The 21,494-nt window shown below is 41.7% G+C and overlaps 1 protein-coding gene and 1 long non-coding RNA gene across 2 annotated transcripts in view; one reads left to right on the forward strand and one right to left on the reverse strand.

Annotated features, from left to right (window-relative positions):
* Window positions 1–21,494, reverse strand: part of LOC144893328 (ubiquitin carboxyl-terminal hydrolase 14-like) — a 159,650-nt gene that overhangs the window by 109,185 nt on the left and 28,971 nt on the right. The window contains exons 3-5 of the mRNA XM_078783720.1: window positions 13,388–13,420; window positions 2,763–2,867; window positions 1,178–1,281 (exon numbers count right to left, since the gene is read on the reverse strand). Coding sequence (XP_078639846.1) covers window positions 1,178–1,281; window positions 2,763–2,867; window positions 13,388–13,420 — 242 coding nt within the window. The remainder of the gene's footprint in view (window positions 1–1,177; window positions 1,282–2,762; window positions 2,868–13,387; window positions 13,421–21,494) is intronic.
* Window positions 18,597–19,323, forward strand: LOC137436084 (uncharacterized). Its single transcript, XR_013624226.1, has 3 exons — window positions 18,597–18,733; window positions 18,886–18,979; window positions 19,109–19,323. It is a non-coding gene; the product is annotated as an uncharacterized LOC137436084 (long non-coding RNA).

Genomic DNA, 21,494 nt, shown 5'->3' on the forward strand with positions numbered 1-21,494 from the left:
ATAGGAAGGGATTGCAAAATGATTGTCACCAACAGCAATATATCTGCACCATCGGTGCTAGCACGAGGTACAACATACCAGCAGCAGCCACAATCTATCAGGGACCAGCACAGTAGTATATACAGAGATGCAAGACAACACTGACATACATGGACCTACATTGGGGATTGTGAAAGGATTGCGACCCAATTGGATACAGCACCTCCACATGTGCACCGCTCGCATGGGAGGACACGGAGTGAACTTGCCACAATTTCCAAAAAAGTGTTCGCCAGGCCGGCGAGGATCTTCCACAGCACTCCCAACGCGAAACTCCCTGCCGTGCACCTACGAGGAAATGGCCCTGCACCCTCTGCAGGAAGGAGTTCGCAAGCTACCAAAGCTTCGATTTTGGTTAAGGTCCGGATCCAGATATGACGTACCAGTGGAATACGAAATGTAAATTGTTCAGCCTGGCGGATGTATACTCTCTATTGAGTGCCATTCTAGTTTCTTTGTGTGTTTGTCTGGCTTTGAGCAGGATATCTCAAAAATGTATGAATGGATTCAGACAAAACTTGGTGGACAGATTTGGTGTGTGACCTGGACAAATTCGTTAGACTTTGGTGAAGATCTGGATGTGCTCCGGATCTGAGAATTCTTTAATTTTACAAGTAATTTGAGAGTTGGTGCCAGAAACGATGTATAGCATGATATTTCAAAAAGTTGTGGATGGATTATGACAAAACTTGGTTGGATGAGTTGGGTAGGTGAAAATAACAAGCTGATTACATTTTGGTTCAGATACAGATGCAGATCCAGCCTGTCAATGGGATACTGCACCTGAGAGATGTCTTTTGCACCTGAGAAGGAGAAGACGTTTCTGTCAATCCTCGACTTTGATTCTGCAACTGGATCGGACGGCATCAGCTCACGTGTGGGATACAACATGTAAACTGTTCAGCTTGGTGGAGGTATGCGCTCTATCGAGTACCATTCTAGGTATTTATGCAATTATCTGCAATCAGCTCACCAGGTGTTTCAGTGTTAATGACTAATCATGTGAAATAAAATAATGTATTGTCATACGATATAATGTAGAAGCATCACTTCATACTATATCGCAATCCGAGACGCCAAATGTGAACCCATATATTGGAGATACTGTAGGTGAGAGAGGGAAAGTGTCATACTGTACCGGCAAAGTGCATCGTGAAGGGGTGAGGCCGTGCGCAAGCATTGCAGAGTGGCATTTAAGAAACAACTGTTGCCCATATTCATGAGGCCTGGTGGTACATCAACCTGACAAAAGAAAAACACCAACATCTCTCCATGAGGATATACATAACTGTTTTATAAAATACCAGTAAAAAGCCTGTCAAAAATAACAGGTTGAACAGTTTATTTGACGGTGCAGCCTCGTGAGCATGCCAAAGTCTGAAGCCTCGGCCTAGTGGCAGGTGCGCTGATATCTTCTTTATTTATTAGACAACATACGGTTGTAAATGAACACTCATTTTACTCAGCACGCATTATACATCATGTTCAGCGAATTTCACCTTCCTGCACCTCATATTTATTGTTATTTATTTAAAAAAACCACTTCTGTTCACCACCCTTGAGGCTCGGTTTGCAAGCCACCGTCTACAATTCCAATAAAAGAGACATAATTACTCTTTTATAGAAAAGGTTTTTCGAGTTTGTTTTATCCTCAAAAATAGACTAATAGTGAACACACATTCATGGTAAAAGATTGGACTTTAAAACCTACCCTTATAAAGAGGGACAGACATCTGTACAAACACACAAACTGATATTGTGGTTTATATGATAGATGTTGACCATCCTAATTTCTGTCTCCATTCATTACTTGTTTTCTCTATTCATTATGGTAGATGTTGTACTTGCACCACTCTTTATTGCATCTCCTCTCGTCTACACGCAGCTCCTCGACAACATGGTTTTATTTACTTTACCGTGTGTATACGGATGATATACGGATGGATGGACGCCAAGATTGGAGTTTGGAATTGGATATTACTTACTTTACTGTTTGTTGTCGATAAATAGATTCCATGATGATATCTCTTTGAATTTACACTTTTTAAAAATTCCTCTGAGCAAAGTGAAGCTTTCATGCCAAATAAGGAACATACTACAGCTTTTGTAATTGCTGGTTACCTCCACCACTGAAGATGGACGGAGGTTATATGTATTCACTCCTGTTTGTCTGACTTTTTGTGGGCAGGATATCTCAAAAGGTTATGGAGGGATTCAGACGAAACTTGGTGGACGGGTTGGTTTTGTGATGAGGACAAATTGTTTAGATTTTGATGAGGATCTGGATACGGATCCTGATACTATAATTTTTAAAGTGAATTTTCACAATTGATAGATCGTACCCTAAAGGATATATCGTGCGATATCTCATAAAGTAGAAGATGGGTTATGACAAAACTTGGTGGAAGAGTTGGGTAGGTGACAAGAACATGCAAGCCGATTAGATTTTGGTTTTAAGGTCCAGATAAATATCTGGCCTATCGGTTGGGATACAAAATGTGAACTGTGTTCAGCCTGGCAGAGGTATGCACTCTACCAAGTGCTGGTTCTAGTTTGTCCTGAATTACATTTTCGACCAGTGAACCCAGCTTCCAAAAAGACAACACAAATTAACTGCAACAAACATTCTCAATGTTTGTTTTTAGCTCTTTCACGAGCCTCGATTCAGTATACAAAAAAAAATATATATATATAAAGAGATGAATTGTGCCGAGAAGTTTCACCGAAAGGCCCATTTGGACAGGAGTTAAGTCTTCAATGAAAGTTGTTTTCTTGACTGGCTCACTGGGAAGGTCTCCCGGAGAGCCGATGAGGATAAGGTTCGAACCCTGGGAATGGTGATTGAAAAAAACAAAACAGCCATACAAGTAAGATGAGTAAATATATTAATTAAAGAAGAATGACAAACCTGTACCTGACTATGTATAGTAACAAACACGATCAATATTAAAATATTGTTATGAATGTTGGGGTAGGGACATATATAGATTCAGGTAGATCTGCATAGGTATCATGCTCCGGTTGTCGTGATAGGGAATCACGATGTAATAAGTTTTGTAGCCTGAATGTCGGATTAAGCTTGTGTCTTTGTCCCCGTCACAAGGGGGCGGGGCTTGTTAATTAGATTATGACATAAGGATAAAAATTTCCTTGTACGTCTCTTCTCTCTTCTCTTCCTCGTGCGACGCTCTTCCCTCCTCTTGCTACCTTCCTGACGCTGTCCTCTGCCCTCGGCTCGTGTCCCTCGTTCCGGACCTCGATAGAAAACAATACTGGGACAGCGGGCTCCAGGCAGCGATCGGAGACGCCACCGGGAGACGTGCCGAGGTATACAAACTGATAGCGGCAGTTTTGCCAGGCAGAAACGACGCGTGGGTGGGCGCTACTTGCCGCTGGAGCGTGATGAGGCCGGGGTGGGTGAGACGCTGGTGAGGCCTAGCGGCACGTGGAACCGAGTGGATGGCGGCCTTCTCCTCACGCGGGAGCGGGGGGGGGGGGGGGGGTCTGGACGATTTCGGACAAGGTTCAAGCCGCTCGCAGCTAAGTGCACGATAGTCCTACACCATTATTTTCAATTCCTTTTATTATTCCTTCGTCCGTGTGCAAATCTGGTGTGTGTGATCCGAACTTAGGTTTTAGTTTTTATCGTCGCGTTTCCTTGTCCCGGAATTCCGTTAAAATAAATCTTTTCAATATTTTCCCTGTACATTTCAATCGGTTTTCGTTTGAATTAATCTCCACAGGTTTGAGGGCTGCCGTCGGAACCGTGAGGTAAGGAACTTCAGCATCCTCACCACCCTCACCCTCCTCCTCCTTATCCTCCTCCCTCCCTGCGTGTATGAACTCTGCCATATGTGAACTGAACGCCTTCGGATTGAAAGCTTGCTCGGCTAATCTGTTTCCTTGGTCGGTTTTAATCGTGAGGAACACGACAATATGGTAAGGGGTTGACTTCATGTACCTCTCCTTCAGCATGATACCCTCTTCTTTGGTCTCATGGGCTTTATGAAGACTTTCTCTTTTGCCATCAATTGCTTTGAATTCATAGAAACGTGATTTAAGTAGGTTTTCAAGATAAAATGTGTACGTTTTCCTTGGAGAACGCTGCACACTTGCTGCTCCCCCCATGCACAATCCTCGGGTGAGGCCATGGCCATAAAGCCTATGTTATCCCCCCACGCAAAGTTTTATTTGTACCCCGAGTTTGGAATTTGTAACGTAAAAGATGTGGCCGTGCATAGAACACACACAAACAAAGAGAGAGAGAGGGATAGATATATTTTTGCCTTTTATAGGTATAGGTGTACATATACATATGCATATACCGTCGGACCCGTTGGACCCGTCGGACCCCTTCGGACCCCGCGGGGGATACGCTCCTGGAAAATCCGCGAATAGCAGAACCGTGAACAGCAGGGCATTATTTCAATGGAAAAAGGGGGGGGGGGGGTAGGTTCCCGAGTCGTGAAAATCTACGCATAGAGAGGAACAAACTGTGAATGGCGAGGCAAAATCCACGAATGTTGAGGCAAATCCAGAGAATGTCGACGATAATCCACAAAGGTCGATGAAAGTCCTGCAAGTGGCGAAGAAAAACCCACGATTGTTGACGATAATCCATGAAGGTTTTAGAAATACCGTATGTCAAGCTAATGGCTCGTGAATTTCTTTTCGCACCCCTGAAAAACTGGGAATTCACGAAACATGGCCACGAATAGGAAAATAAGCCAGAGCTTCCAGGGAAGCAGAACTCAACTGAACTGACTGGACAACTTTAAAGTAGGTCTGTACTAGATTTGACTTAAATGAAAAGCCAACAACCTTGTGTAATAATTTTAAGGTCCTTGTATCCTTATACTTGCTTCGGCATCCTGAAATTAAAACGATTTTTGTCAATTTCTATATATACATTTCACTTCCGTAAATGTTGTGTTCACTTCTTTCTCAGTTTCAGCATCCTAAATTATTGTGCTTTTCTTAAGAGCTGTAAAAAATATGCCTGCCTATGGCGGCCATTTTGTGACAGATCGGGTTGACATGCGATAGCAACCTACCTTGTGTGGTAAGAGTCTCACACACCAAGTTTGATCAAACTCCATAAATATTTGTGGACGTTAAAGTCTTAACGTCGTTTCGGAGCTGAAAACAATATGGCGGCCTATGGCGGCCATTTTGTGATGGATCGTGTTGGAATGCAATAGCAACCTACCTTGTGTGGTAAGGGTTAAACATTCTAAGTTTGATCAAAATCTGTTAATATTTGTGGATGCTAGAGTGTTAACGTCGTTTTCATGACCAAAAACAAAATTGTCGCCTAAGTCCGCCATTTTTCAACGGATCGGGCTGAAATGTAATACCAACCTGGTCCTTGGAGTAAGGATGCTGCATGTCAAGTTTGATCAGAATGGGTTGATATTTGTGGACGCTGGAGTGTTAACGTCGAAAAGTTAACGGATGACACAACAGACAACGACGATGACGACGGACGCCGTAGGGTTCAGTATGTGATGAACTCAACTGGACGGTAGTCCAGTTGAGTTAAAAACCGCGAATTCGCTGGACACTTTTCCACGAATAGAGAAACAGGTCGCATTTTATCACCCGCGAATAGCGGAACCGTGAATAGCGGAACCGTGAATAGCGGAACCGTGAATAGTGGAGTCCGAATGTATACATATATACATGCAGTGCCTATAGAAAGTTTACACCCTCTTTCAAAATTTTCACCTTTTGTTGCCTTATAGCCTGGAATGAAAATGCATTAAATCAGACTTTTTCCACCTTTATTAAGTACCGTATTAAGGTTATTACCGTAACCACAACTTCCAAGTGAAGAACAAATTCCACAAATTTCAGAAAAATAATTAAATATACAAAACTAGAATATATTGGTTGGATAAGTGTCCACCCCCCTTATAATAACAATTGTAAATTAGCTCAGGTGTAACCAATCACCTTTAAAACCACACACCTAGGAAATTGCCCTCCACCTGTATTAATTTGTAGTGATTCTGATTATTTCAGAATAAATTCATCTATTCCTGTAGGTTTCCTCTGCTGGGTAGTGCGTTTCACAGCAAAGACTCAACCATGAGCACCAGGGAGCTTTCAGAAAACCTCTGGGATTAAGTTGTGGAAAGGTACAGATCAGGGGATGGGTATCAAAAAATTCAAAGGCCTTGAGTATCCCTTGGAGCACAGTCAAGACAATCATTAAGAAGTGGAAGGCATATGATACCACGAAGACCCTGCATTGATCAGGCCGTCCCTCCAAACCAGATGATCAATCAAGAAGGAGACTGATCAGAGAGGCCACCAAGAGGTCAATGGCAACCTTGAAAGAGCTACAGTCCTCTATGGCAAATATTGGTCACTGTGTGCATGTGACAACAATATCCCAAACACTTCACAAGTTTGGTCTATACAGTAGGGTGGCATGAAGGAAGCCATTGCGCAAAAAAAGGGCCAACTTTAAGTCCCATTTGAGGTATGCGAAAAAACACTAGAGATTCTGAAGCCATGTGGCAAAAGGTTTTGTGGCCTGATGGAACCTTTTGTCCCAAATGCAAAACATTACGTTTGGTGCAAAGCACATCACCCAAAGAACACCACCCAAAGAACACCATCGAACACCAGTATTAACTCAGGGGGGTGGACACTAATCCAACCAAGATATTCTAGTTTTGAATTCCTAATAGATTTTCTGACATTTGTTCTTTCCTTGGAAGTTGTGGGTGGGAATGATTATGATGTGATTATGATGAGGTGATTAAAAAAAAAATTATGATGTGTAAATAAAGGTGGAAAAGTCTGTTGTTAATGCGATTTAATTCCAGGCTATAAGGCAACAAAAGGTGAAAAATTTTAAATGGGGTGTGGACTTTCAGTCGGCACAGTATTTTCACATACATAATATATACACATATACATATACACATATACACATACATATCAAATGTCTGTTAGCGAAGCACTTGACATACATAACACAGATGACCTATCGCTCAATGGAGAGGACGGACACATGGGCATTTATCCGAAATTTTATATTTCACCAATTTTAGCTTAACATTCAAATTTAGTTATAGTAAGGGCATTTTATGAGATATTTCACAAATCTGTTAACTAAATTGTTACCAAAAAATTTCTTCACCAATATGTTTGTAAAGGTGTGTAATAACATGTGTTAAAATGTTGAAGTTCAACTCCCGTGGGAAACCCAGAAAAAAAGCTGTTGAATTCGGGTACCAAAAAATTATTTTCGAGAATTTTTTTTTTTTTTTATCGGCCCTTAAGTAACTTATGAGGGGTCAAATAAGGGTTTTTCATGATTCTGAGTTGATTGTTAACATTTATATTTTCACTTTTACATTTACACACAAAGTAGCTTTTATTTCACATACATATATAATACTCAAGAGTTATTTCTCATTCACAATGTCAGAAGTTTCAACAGTCATTGTCTATGTCTTCTTCAGACTCAACAATATCATGACTGCAGTTTCTGCATGTAATGCCATTACAGACTCCACAGGCCGAGATGCACGTGACCCCATTCTTCTTGCAGCTGCATCGCCGGTTGCTGCATCTCCATTGGTCCATATCTCCATGATGTGGTTGGCTGTCGTACTTCCAGGATAGATCAACTGGATCACATCTAGTAGTCCAGAATCTTCCATGATGTTACCCATTGATCCAAGATAAGACTTCAGCAGGTGAAAACCACCCAACCTTGGAATGACGGGTAGATTTGCCTGCTTTATTATATTCACAGCCTTCAGCCAAATCGGAAGATCAAAGGTCACTATAGCGACCCCAGCGTGCCGTATGCACTCTTTCAGAGTGGAGAAGATGGTGTTGAGGTCATTAGGGTCTCCTTCAATAACTGGGAGGAACTCGATCTGTGTGCTCTGCTTTGCATCATTAGCATGGATTCTCTTCATCCAGCCATTCCAGTTGGAGTGTGGGAACTCAGGATCGTTGGCTTTGATCACCCACCCCGCTGCCCAGAGTGTGTCACCTGGAGTGAGGAGTGGCTGATCATGAGCCAGGGAGGAGGAAAGCTCAGCGAGGGGGAGAAACATGATCGCGTTCGTTCCTATCTGTTTCCTGTTCGTAAATGGAATAATCTTTACTTCAGTTCCTCTCAGGATCTTAGCTTTGTCGAGTGCCTTCAACTTCACCCGGGGGAAAGCTGCTGTTGTCTGTGGATCTGGCAAAGGTGGTGCCGGAGAGGTGACTTCGATCCAACCCATTGAGTGAAAGGGAGTGTTTCCGTGAATAGAGACAATGTTTAAATCTATATTGTCTCCAACAAACTGAGTGACTGCATTGTTTGTTTCCCCAACCTCCATAAAGACCACCTGATCATTACTTGACAATTCACTTTCACTGGCTGGCACTTTGGCTGTCATCACTGATTGATCCTCAAGCGCAGCATCAACCGCAACCTCATCATTGATCTGTTCATCGGTTTCCTCCACAATGGTGTCAAGAGTGCCAGAAGTATCTGGAACATCATCTCCACTCCTACTATTAAGGAAGCAGTATTTGTAGTTTTGTGTCTCCGTGTAAGACTCAGTGCATCCCAGCCGGTGGAACTTGTTGAGCATCCATTTTGACCCAAATCTATGATCAAGTTGTATGGCAAGCCCCATTTGGTGTGGCAATACTCCAGACCGAGGTCGACAGGCCTTAATAAAATTCTGCCCCCAAACGGCAACTCTTTCGTCTGTCTTGACAATCGGTCTCAAGAACATCTGAAGGCTTGCAGGAACAAGTGTCAGCTGACTATCGATGTCAGTCATACTGTGTGTGGTGGACTGGTGGGGTATGACTTTGGACCTAAATCAATCAAGGCAATATCATTGGATATGAACTTGAGTGCCGTCTTTATGATCTGAGTCTTCTCATCTCCATGGTCAAGATTAGCATGATGCACTCGCAGAATATTGCTGCCATCTTTGAGACAGAGTACATCTGCCCTTCTTTCCTGTGTTGTGAAATACAAGGTGTCTTCGTATTTCTCTAGAAGTTTTATCTTTAGCCAATGCTTTGAATAAGAAAGGCTCTTCTCTGGTGACTGATCAAGCTCCTGCAGCTTTTCATGGACTTGGTCCATGTTCATTACCCCATGCTCTAATTCTGAGTCTAACCATTCGCAGAATTCAATAAAAACTGCCTCTCGCTCCTCATCAATACTCCTCTGTCCTCTCTTCCTTTTTCCTTCCTCATCAGTCTTGGACAAACTGTCACCTCTCGCAAACATAAGTTTGCATCGCAAATGGTACAGTGTTTCTTCTGCTACCAAGTCGTTGATCCCTTCCAGGCGTCCAGTGACTTCAGTGCCCCAGTCATCCCCACGACTCCGTGCTGTCTTCAGCAAGCTTGCCTTCAGTGTATCTGCAGTCAAATTATCTGGCACTCTGTATTTCTTTCTAGCTTGTGCTGGATTATTTTTGTAGAGCTGGGATGGTTGGTTGCAAAGAATGCATACATCCTTATACAGGAGGTCAACTGACTGTGATCTTCTAGAACTGCAGCCAGTTGATGAACTGAACTCACAAGTAGTGCGTCTTCTCTTCAACTTTGATGACTCTTTCTCTGCCTTTGATGCTTGAGCTGACTTCTTGGTGGTTGCAACAAAGTTGTTATACAGATCATTTTTACACTTCTGGTGGTACCTCAGTTTTCCTTCCTTTTGAGCCTCCTTCATACGTTCCACAACAGTAACATTTTCGACAGTTTCTGCTTGTTTCAATAAAGTTGAGTATCCCTTTGGAGTTGCCTGTATGAGCCTTTCAGCTGGTGTATCCGAGCGTGCACAGATGAAGCAATTGAGCACAGGTGGAGTAACGTCTTCATCCATATTGCTAGACTCCATGTCCTGCAAAGTAGAAAATGAGATATATTTAGAAATTATTTTTCCACAAAGGAGTGTCTGTGGTGAAATATAAATGTTAACAATCAACTCAGAATCATGAAAAACCCTTATTTGACCCCTCATAAGTTACTTAAGGGCCGATTAAAAAAAAAAAAAATTCTCGAAAATATTTTTTCGGTACCCGAATTCAACAGCTTTTTTTCTGGGTTTCCCACGGGAGTTGACCTTCAACATTTTAACACATGTTATTACACACCTTTACAAACATATTGGTGAAGAAATTTTTTGGTAACAATTTAGTTAACAGATTTTCATATGTTTCCCTTACTATTAGTGATTGTGGAAAGTTATTCCTGAAAACTAAATATATGTGATTAAAACCTTTCTTCAAAACGGTAATACTGATTGCCATCAATATTTATATGGATTATTTAAACAAAAGAAAGAGTGAAGTATTATTGAAGTGAAGTGAAGTATTAAATTACCCTCTCTCCACCCCACCCCCAGGAGTACCTCTGGCTACGGCTTCCTCTCCGCTCCAACCTTTTGTTCATATGTGTGTTGTGCCGTCCTCCAAACAGTGATGACTCCATTTACATTTCGCTGGCTGACAACATGGACCAATTTATATCAACTCATCCAAACTCTCTCTTCCTCATATGTGGTGACTTCAACTGTCATCATACCAGCTGGCTGGGTGTGGGTTCCTCTCTCACCAGCCATGGCACCTCAGCAAAGGAATTATGCGACTCATTGGGACTGACACAATCTGTCAATTTCCCGACCCGGATCTCAGTCAATGGAGTATCTTCTCTTCTAGACTTGGTTATGACAAACTTCCCTGCAAATGTCTGCTGCTCTTCTTCTGCTCCAATCGGTTCTTCTGATCATGTGCTTGTTAAAGGGGACATCTCTGGCCATTCTCAGAGAGGCTCCTCGGCATAGACGAGTCTGGCATTTCACTCAGGCTGACTGGCACTGCAAGCAGCCATCAATCATCTGGACTGGTCTCCCATCTCTACTGCCTCTGACATAAATTCATCCTGGGAATTCTTCCAAAGCAAACTGCTCTCTCTCATGCACAGATTTATCCCATCTCGTCTTCAGTTGTCTTACCCTTCCTCCCGTCCATGGTACACTGAATCTTGTGGTGAGGCAGTTGCCCTGAAACAACTTGCCTTTGCCTCTTGGAAGGCAAATCCAACTGAAGGCAATCTCAGTTCCTTCCATCAAGCTCAGAACAAGTGTGTCTACCCTCAGGAGTGCCAGGAAGCACTTTCTCTCCACACTCTAGAATGAACTCTCAAGCCTGTCTTCTTCCACCAAATCCTGGTGGCATCTGGTCAAATCCGTTTCTGGTGTTTGTTCCCCCTCCATCCCCTCCCTTACCTCAAATTGCTACACAGTTGACACCCCATGTGACAAAGCCGAATGCCTCAACTCTGTGTTTGCCTCAAAATCTTGTGTCCCAAACCCATCTCTCTCTGTTCCCGCCTTACCCAGTCAAACCCAACTGCTCCTGGACTCTGTGTCCTCCTCTCCTGACAAGGTGGAGAAGTTTTTGTCAAACCTCGACTCTGATTCTGCAACTTGACCAGACAGCATCAGCCCACGGGTCCTAAAATCCTGCTCTGCCACTCTATCTCACCCTCTCTCTGTTCTTTTCACCCTCTCTTTTGCTCAAGGTCATCTGCCAGCATCTTGGAAATCAGCAAACATTACCGCTTTACACAAAAAGGTGCAAACACAGATCCTTGCAATGACAGACCAATCAGCTTGCTCCCAATTATCGGCAAAGTCATGGAATCCATCATTGCTTCGGATATCAAATCCTTCCCCTTCTCCAATGGCTTGATCTCTGATCATCAATTTGGATTCAGACCAGGTCATTCTACTCTGGACATATTGCTTCTACTTTCTCAACAATGGACGGTGGTCCTCAATGCCAAACAGGAAATCAGAGCTGTCTCCCTCGACATATCATGTGCCTTCGATACGGTCTGGCACCCAGCTCTGCTCACCAAACTCTCCTCCTATGGTATCCATGGAAATCTCCACGCATGGCTTGCGGACTTCCTCTCTGGTCATAGTCAACGTGTGGCCCTGAATGGATTTCTCTCATCTCCCCTTCCTGTTCTGGCTGGAGTTCCCCAAGGTAGTGTTCTGGGCCCTGTGCTTTTTCTGGTCTTCATCAATGATCTCTCTGACTCTCTGGAAAATCCTCTCTGTCTCTTTGCTGATGACTCCACTCTCTGCCGCTCTATTCTCATCCCTCAGATCGGCAATCTGCAGCCTCCTCACTCTCTGCAGACCTGGACAAAATCACAGACTGGTCAAGCAAGTGGAACATGTCTTTCAATCCTGACAAATCTCACACTCTTACTATGTCTCTCCGAAAAGACCGACTGGAAAAGCCTCCCATCTACTTTCTCAACAATCCTCTCCAAGAAGTTCTGTCACTCAAGCTTTTGGGTCTCACTATCTGCCATGATCTTTCTTGGGAAAACCACATTTCCAAGCTGGCCTCCAAAGCCAGTCGCCGACTGGGCGTCCTCCGTTGTGCAAAGCCCTTCCTTGGCACACCTGAGCTCCTCACCACATACAAGGCTTTCATCCGCAGCTCAAAGGAATACCGTTCCCCCCTCTGGGCCGGTGCTCCTGCCTCACCTCACACCTAGCTCGGCTTCACGCTGTTGAAACCAAAGCTTTCAGAATCATTGGACTCTCCTGCGATGAAGCTAACTCCGAGGGCCTTTCACTCACTCACCGCAGGTAGGTTGGTGGTCTTTCTGTCTTCTGCTGACTCCTCTCTGGCCTTGCTACCCCAGCTCTCTCTGTGCTCCGTCCCCCAAATATTCCTACAGGTTGCCCAAGATCTGCGAGCAACCCTCTTATGGTTAAACTGCCAAAATCTAGGCTCTCTGCTCACCTTCATTCTTTCATTCCCATTTTCTCCTGCCTCTGGAACAAACTCCCTCACTCTCTTCAATCCCACTCCTCCCTCCAGGTCTTTAAAACAGCTGTTCACCACCATCTCTTATCTTCCCCCATCCAAAACCTTGATCTTTTCTACCGCCGCTAATTCACCCCAGATACACTTTTTTGAAATTCCAACTTCTTTCCTGGAAGTCCTTGCAGTATCCATATATTTTATACCTCTCCCACCTCCCCCCAAGCTGTCTCCCTCCCACAGTTCTCTCGATGACCCTGCTCTCAAATGTTGTGTTTGTGTCCTTCCCCCTCTCTCCCCATCTTGTCTACCGCTCCCTTTATTTTGTGTTTTATGTGTGTTTGACTTTTTGTGTGATTAATGTTCGCTCTTTCACGAGCTTCGATCTTGTATGCAAAAAAAAAAAAAAGTATCCATGAAAAAGGAGAAGGAAACGTTCACAGCTCGAGGTTAAAGCATTTTTATATGGTTACCATTATAATTGACAAATTGAGCATAAAGAGAGTCACACTCACGTCATGTAGCTTACAGGGACCCCACGTGTCATCCTGGGGAAAGTAAAACAATAATTGGGGCACAATATACCATGTTCACATTATTAGTTCACTTTCCAGTGCAAAACCTCGTTCTAATATATATCAAATCAATTATGGCAACAAAATCGTCCATAGGAATATTAGCAGTTTATTTCGCTCTATTTTAATGCTATTTCTATCTAAAAAAAAATTCTGCCCAACTTCGAGTTGTAATTAAACATTCAGATGTCATAGCCTGACTAGAAGTTTTGTTATCGCATAATCGAACAATTCCTTTTCCTTTAACTTTGCTGTATTTTAATACTCCCTCACTAATTTTAATACTTTTAATACTTACCGCACTCCAAAATTATAGAGACTTTACTTTGTCTCTGTGTATACATAGACTTTGTTTTCAGATAGACATTTAGTATATGTCGAGCCGAATTTAATTTATAGCCTGGTGTTGGCTTAGCGGTTAGGGTGCCGGCTTGGAATCCTGGGTTCGAATCCCGGTCGATCGCTGAATTAACACCAAGGGGGTTGACAGCCTGTCATCCTTCCGAGGTCGGCAAATTGAGTACCAGTTCACTGGTAATTCCCTGTGTGTCGCAATAGGCGACTAACAGCGTTGGCGGCAGGAAGGGCATCCGGCCATAAAACATTGCTTCAAAAAGGGGACCACGGTGCCTGAAAAAGGCCAACCCCTGCTCTGTGGGGAAAAATGGCCTCTAAAGGTGATTCAAGCCTAATTTAATTTGTGAGTGTTGATATAATAGAATCAGTGTTAGCAAGCATTCTGAGTATTGCGCTGCAATACATGTCCCCTGCCGGCAGTCTGTCGTCCGGAAAACTGTTGGGGAAATTACCAAAGTTCAAAGTGCCATAACTTTGTCAAAAATGATCGAAACGTCGTGAAGTTCGAACTTGATCTGTAACTTATCATGAGGAACCCATGTACCAAATTTGAAATTATCTATATAATAATAGCGTAAGGACTCGACTTTGTTATCCCTTTTACGCCACACCCAGTGACCCGATGCCCACGGCACTAATGGATTTACGATCTACGAACCGCGCTCTTTGTTTATCACGTACAGCCATACTCGAAAAATCTGAATTAGCCGACGTTGGGGCCCAAAAGCATCCGATTAACTGCCGATACGACGCCATCTTACGACGCCATCGTATAGGCGTCTGCTGGGCGAAGGCGAAGCAAGCCGTCCGCTGATTGGACAGGCGAAGGCGAAAGCAAGCCGTCCACTGAGTGGACAATCCAGAGCATGCATTTGTGCCGGTGTCGGCGATCGTTGTTCATATACGCACTCTTCATTCTCATCTTTCTTCCTAACTCTTACTCGGACAAGCAAATCCCCTATGCCATCCATAATGGTACACTCTATCCATACACCACATCCTCCCTTCCGTGGATGTTCCACGGGTTTCGGCTAGTTAGCATTAAGAGTTTAGAAAAAAAAGTCCGGAAAACTGTTCTTTGCGTGACGGACGGACGGACGGACGGACGGACGGATGGACGGACGGACGGACGGATGGACAGACGGACGGACGGACAGACTGACAGATGGAGGGACGGAGTGCAAACCTATAGTCCCCTCCAGTGTACATCGGTAGGGGACTAATAAGCCCGCAAGGTCGCTCCGTGGAGCAGCCTGCACGTATTGCACTATGTGTGAATTATATAATTACCAACTCACGGTCTGAGGTGACTCGGCTAAAAATTATCCAATTTGAACCAAATAAAGTTTATGAATGGTTGCAAAGACCCCTACTTCTCACTAAAAGTGGAAACAGAATCTAAATTGGAGTTAAAACAAGGAATATTAACAGCTTTGACTTACCGCACTCCAAATTATAGTCCAGAAAACTGTTGGGGAAATTCCCAACGTTCAAAGTGCCATAACGTTGTCAAAAATGATCGAAACGTCATGAAGTTCGAACTTGATGTGTAACTTATCATGAGGAAACCATGTACCAAGTTTGAAATCATTAGCATTAAGAGTTCAGGAAAAAAAAGTCCGGAAAGCTGTTCTTTGCGTGACGGACTGACTGACAGACGGAGGGACGGAGTGCAAACCTATAGTCCCCTCCGGTGTACACCGGTAGGGGACTAATAACAGAAGTCGTTCAGGTATAAATCTGAAACTCTCCAAAAGTGAAGTAATAAGTTTGTTTGGGTCTTCGAGATGAGAGAAGATTATGGTCAGGTAAGACCATGGTAAAGTACCACATCTTGCCAATGACCTTACTGTAAATATGTATCTGATTGGTATCTGGATTACAGTATGATACACTTTCATACAAAGTGTTCACAGTGGATGTACTGCTACTCCAAACCTGCTGCTGAAAAGAGCTAGGCCTACCAAAGGAATAAAAATATGGAATAGGCATCAGACCACAAATGATGGGACAATAAAAGTTGAGAGATGTGCTCTTTGTTCGTGAAGTCAAATTGAAATTGCCGAACAATCAATGGCAAGTTATTTGATGACGGACGTTGGGACGCCGACACTTAAATAATTACTTGGCTGGACAGGAATTTGTAACACATCGTTTCCCATGGTGGTAAACATGCTCTTACAAACCCACAGTGATAAAACGTATTGCTTCTCTTGTCCACAGATACAAGTCTTCATATAGAGCATTATTCTGTTGCTAATAAGTACAGACAGCTTCTCCACACATTTTGCCTTTGTCCAATGAACACGGCTCATTGGGAAAGGCTTCATCATCCAGCAAGATGATAGCAATAGATGTGAATGTAGTAAAATGGCATGACAATTGAGCACAAAACATAATTGTGGTCTGGCCTGCAAAAAGTCTAGATATGACGATTATTGTGCCTATAAAGAAAGTGGTAAATTGTGTAGAAAACTTGCGGAAACTTGGGTATAAACTGAAAAAGTCAAATGTTGACCAAACAAAAAACATGGCTGGACTGTAGAGAGTATTACCAGAACTTTGGTACAATATTCCTCCATCATACATTGAAAATCTATCCAACAGCATGAAAACAAGACATTGTTCTGTGTAAACCAAGTGGCTCGTGTATAACATGTGAGTGCATTCCGCGGCTTGTTTTGGTCTTCTTTTGCATTTTTTCTGATATTGTATCAATAATACATTCACCATTTACCTGCTATAACGACTACTTATTTAATGGACGCAATTAATCTCACAATCGCAATTAATCCCACATTATTGAGAGATAGGCTAGAGGGACATGGGGGGAGGGGGTAATGCAGAGATTTTGCCTTTCACAAACCAGCCAATCAGGTCTGACATTTGAGCAGGAATTTGGAATTTTTTTAGGGTGTTGAAAAGAATGTCTACTTTGTCCAGGGTGACATCTACCATATAAAACGCAATGGCAGTTCGTGTGTTCGTGTGTTTGTACAGATGTCTGAGTAGGTGATAAATGTTGCTTCTGGGACACCTCCGTTTAACATGGGAAATCCCTATCTAATGTCATTTACCCCCTTGTCTTTTTCAAAAATCATAAACACCTCTATTTCTCCCTCTATGAACCTATAATCCTTCTCACCTTATGAACCTATAATCCTTCTCGCCTTATGAACCTATAATCCTTCTCACCTTATGAACCTATAATCCTTCTCACCTTATGAACCTATGATTTTCTTCCTTTATGAATCTATAATCCTTCTAGCCTTATGAACCTATGATCCTTCTCACTTACATGTAATTTTTACCCTATTCCCCCCACTAGCCCCTTAATGTAGTTCCTTAGACCACTCTACTAATGAGCCTATAAATATATTATCTCTTTCTAACTTTTTAAAGAGTTCCATTCTCCTATAGAACTCATCCCCATCAAGTATATTTATAAAGTATACAGGTTCCTTAACCTTTTGTTGTGAAAGTATAAAGTGGTATGTTTCACGGAGGGTTCTTGTTTGACCTCCTCCTCTCCCACATACCATTTTAAAATTATAATATTTATTATCCGATTGATAACCATTAAAGTTCTCACTCCACTCCAATATATTTTTCTTCCCGCCCTCCATTACCCCACTTAACAAATGAATACGTTTATCCGTCTTGAGAACCTTCTGACCAGTGATTCTCTCAACCTCTTGAATCTGATATTTTTCACATTCGTTGTGTTATCCATTTATATACCAAGGTTGATTACACCTCCACTCTTTAGTCTGGTTGATACTTGGTTCTATCATTTATGGCGAAACATTGCATCATCTTTTGTTGAGCCAGTTGCCAACGTGGCACAGGATGACTCAGCCATGACTCAGCCTTGCCAATGATGCAGCCTTGCCTATAAAGGCTCTAACCACACCTTGCTTTTTTAAACACACATTATGTTTCTCTGGAGGATGGAGGATGAAGTTTTATCAGAAGACAGGTAAGTTTTTTTGTTCTCACGATTAATTATTCATTGTCTTATATGGAACATCATTAACATCCTCTCAATAATTATTGTTTTTTCTCTTTTACAGTATATCTTTATCAAACCTGGTGATTGATGTTGAAAATGAAGTGAATGATTTTCACCAACAAAGGAAGGAGTTGAATGAAACGCTTACAGAATTCACTGAAGTTCGGAGGGGTCTTCATAATGAGATGGTTGAGTGTTTAGAAAGCCTCTCTCACCCGTTAATATTCTCCAAGGTTGTCTCAACAACAGAACCAATGACTGACAACGAATTAAACACCTTGCTTGAAATTCTATGCGAGAGGTAAGAGATATAATTAATTATTCACAAACTTCAATCCATTAATTTTCTCCTTTTTATCAAAGTTGGTGGTTGAATAACTGTGTGTTAAAGGAGCTGTGTGGCAAAGTGAGCTGTGTGTTATTTCCTTTAACTAACTGTTTGTTTTATTCCAGCATGAAAAACCAACCAAGCAACATGAAGTTTGATGAAACCCAGGGATTTCACAACTTCGACGACCGGAGGAGTGTCAACTCATTTCCTGGTCATGTGAGTTGTTTGGAAAAATGGAGTTTCTCATTTATGGTCCTAGACTGCCCTCATGTGGTTTGGGATGGCACGGCAGGCAAATACTGTGTTTGGTGAATTTAATTTAAAATCCATTTTGTGCCTTGCAGACACAAAAGAAATCAAAGGTGGTGATTGATGTTGAAAATGAAGTCATTGATTTTCACCAACAAAGGGAGAATTTGAATGAAACTCTTACAGAATTCACTGAAGTTCGGAGGGGTCTTCATAATGAGATGGTTGAGTGTTTAGAAAGCCTCTCTCACCCGTTAATATTCTCCAAGGTTGTCTCAACAACAGAACCAATGACTGACAACGAATTAAACACCTTGTTTGAAATTCTATGCGAGAGGTAAGAGATATAATTAATTATTCACAAACTTCAATCCATTAATTTTCTCCTTTTTATCAAAGTTGGTGGTTGAATAACTGTGTGTTAAAGGTGCTGTGTGGTAAAGTGAGCTGTGTGTTATTTCCTTTAACTAACTGTTTGTTTTATTCCAGCATGAAAAACCAACCAAGCAACATGAAGTTTGATGAAACCCAGGGATTTCACAACTTCGACGACCGGAGGAGTGTCAACCAATTTCCTGCTCATGTGAGTTGTTTGGAAAAATGGAGTTTCTCATTTATGGTCCTAGACTGCCCTCATGTGGTTTTGGGATGACACGGCAGGCAAATACTGTGTTTGGTGAATTTAATTTAAAATCCCTTTTGTGCCTTGCAGACACAAAAGAAATTGGTGAAGCCAACATGGGAGACAAGAGGATATTATACCTTGGAAGAAACTGAATTTATGGAAGAAACTGAATTTATACCTCGTGAAAAATGTTTTATTATAATTTTTATGTTTTTAATGTTATTTCATAATTTTGATTTTATTCGCTTTGTCCAGAATTATTTAATTCTTAATTACAAAAAGAGAATAAAGGGAAAAAAGATGGGAAGGTGCACCCCCACCCTTGATCCCCCCTCATCCCACCCCTCCCCTCCCCTTGTGTGTGTGGGGAAGGTGGGGGTGGGATGAGGGGGGATCAAAGGTGGGGGCGCACAGGGGTGGGGGATGATGGGTGTGGTCTGTGTGGGTGTGGTCTGTGTGGGTGTGGTCTGTGTGGGTGTGGTCTGTGTGGGTGTGGTCTGTGTGGGTGTGGTATGTGTGGGTGTGGTCTGTGTGGGCGGGGTCTGTGTGGGTGTGGTCTGTGTGGGTGTGGGTGGGGTCTGTGTGGGTGTGGCTTATGATTTTTATGTATTTATTTAATTTTTTTATTACTACTAATTAAATTAGCTAATCTGGGTGGATGAAAGTATGGATGGTTGTTGTTTAATGAATTATCAGTTTTGTTTTTTGTAATTCTTGTGAGTAAAATGAACCCAAGATTTCTTCCCAATTCATATCATATAATTTGTAAGTCCAAGGCATAGTATCCATTACATCAACGATTTTGAATAATTCATTAGTCCATCTCTTTGTATAACCTTTCTCAAAATGACTTTTCCATCTGTATATTCTTACAATATCACCAACTTTGAACTTGGGCTTTCTCAAATTAATCTCCTTTTCATATTCTAATTTTGTAAATGTTTCTGATGGTTTTGATTTTGTTGATGAATGAACTGTATTATTGTAATTATCTACAATATCCTGAATAAAATACACCCATTTTTGGGAACCGAGTTGTGTGAAATTTTTATATAATTTCTCTTTTAAAGTACGATTAAAACGCTCAATAACAACTGCTTTTCCTTCATTAAAGGTGCTGTATAATTTAATACCCTCCCCCTTAAGAAATTTCATAAATATTTTGTTATAGAACTCTGTTCCCTCATCGGTCCACAGTTTCTTTGGTTTTCTTTTACTTTTATTAAATATCTGTTGGAAGGCTAACATCAGAGTATAACCTCTCTTGTTTTTCAAAGGAACAACCCAAGCAAATCTACTCCTCAAATCAATAACGGTTAAAGCATACATGTATCCCTTATCATTTTTTAGTTCGATTAAATCAGCGGACCATATGTGGTCGGTGTATTTAGAATAAACTTTCCTTCTTTTAAACTTTGTGATTATAGGTTTATGTAATTCATCAGCCAAAAGCTCCTCAGTCTTGATGACATCATTAGAGCCTAATAGTTTTTTTAGGGTGAATAACCAAGGCCAAGTTTCAATTTAGCATTTATCAAATTTCTCACAATAAACCTATCAACCTTCTCTCTCAACGTTGGATTTTGTATCAAAGACAAATTATACAACATTTCTCTGTCGGCTTTATGTTTTTCAGTCAACGTAGTGGTTTTCCCATAAGCAATATCATGCTTCATACACACTTCGTCAACCCTATTTGTAGGTTTAGACCAAGGTTTAGGATTGTCAGCCTCATCTAATCTTTTATCCAGGTTTGTTCCAGGACCACAGAAAGAATATCCAGGTAGATGTAGTTCCCCTGGAATTCCAGTTGTTGTAAATTTACTTCCTGACAAAAACTTTTGTATTAGCCTAGTCAAAAAATCTGAAAATGTGCCTTTATAGAATGATTGAGGCATTTTTGAGTAAAAGCAAACAAACCACTTTTTCTGGGGTAGTTTTTCATGCTGAATATGAATCTGTTGTTTGCCAAGCCCAAAAATGCGTAATTAGGTCACTAATCAAGGTCAAAGGTCAATGAGTGCAAAATTCAATTTTTTTGAAAAAATGCTTTATTTTACATCCCCTATCTGTACATTTCAATTATTTTACAATATTTTGTCTAGTAAGGTTGCTAAAGCTTTTCAAAATCTTATTTTTAAAGGAAAACGTGAGGACACATCTATGCTCATTTGCCTTTATCTCTGTAAGGGGCGACAATTAGTTTTTGCGTAATTTGCTTGCAGTTTAACCTCTAAATGCACAATGGGGCAGAGTTTTTATGCTCCTATTGATGGTCTAGAGATAGATTTTATAAAGACAGAATCTAAATGTCACCGGTAAACAACATAGGTCAAAGGTCAATGAGTGCGAAAGTCTTGCAATGACGTAACAGTTACTTGCACTTGAAACCATCCCTTTCACTCAACAGTGAAAGTGGCTTCATCTTTCTGACCCCAATGCATTTGCCATGTTTGTCAAATCATTTCCATTC

The sequence above is a fragment of the Myxine glutinosa genome, chromosome 8, assembly GCF_964187855.1.
Source record: "Myxine glutinosa chromosome 8, kmMyxGlut1.1, whole genome shotgun sequence".
NCBI lineage: Eukaryota > Metazoa > Chordata > Myxini > Myxiniformes > Myxinidae > Myxine > Myxine glutinosa.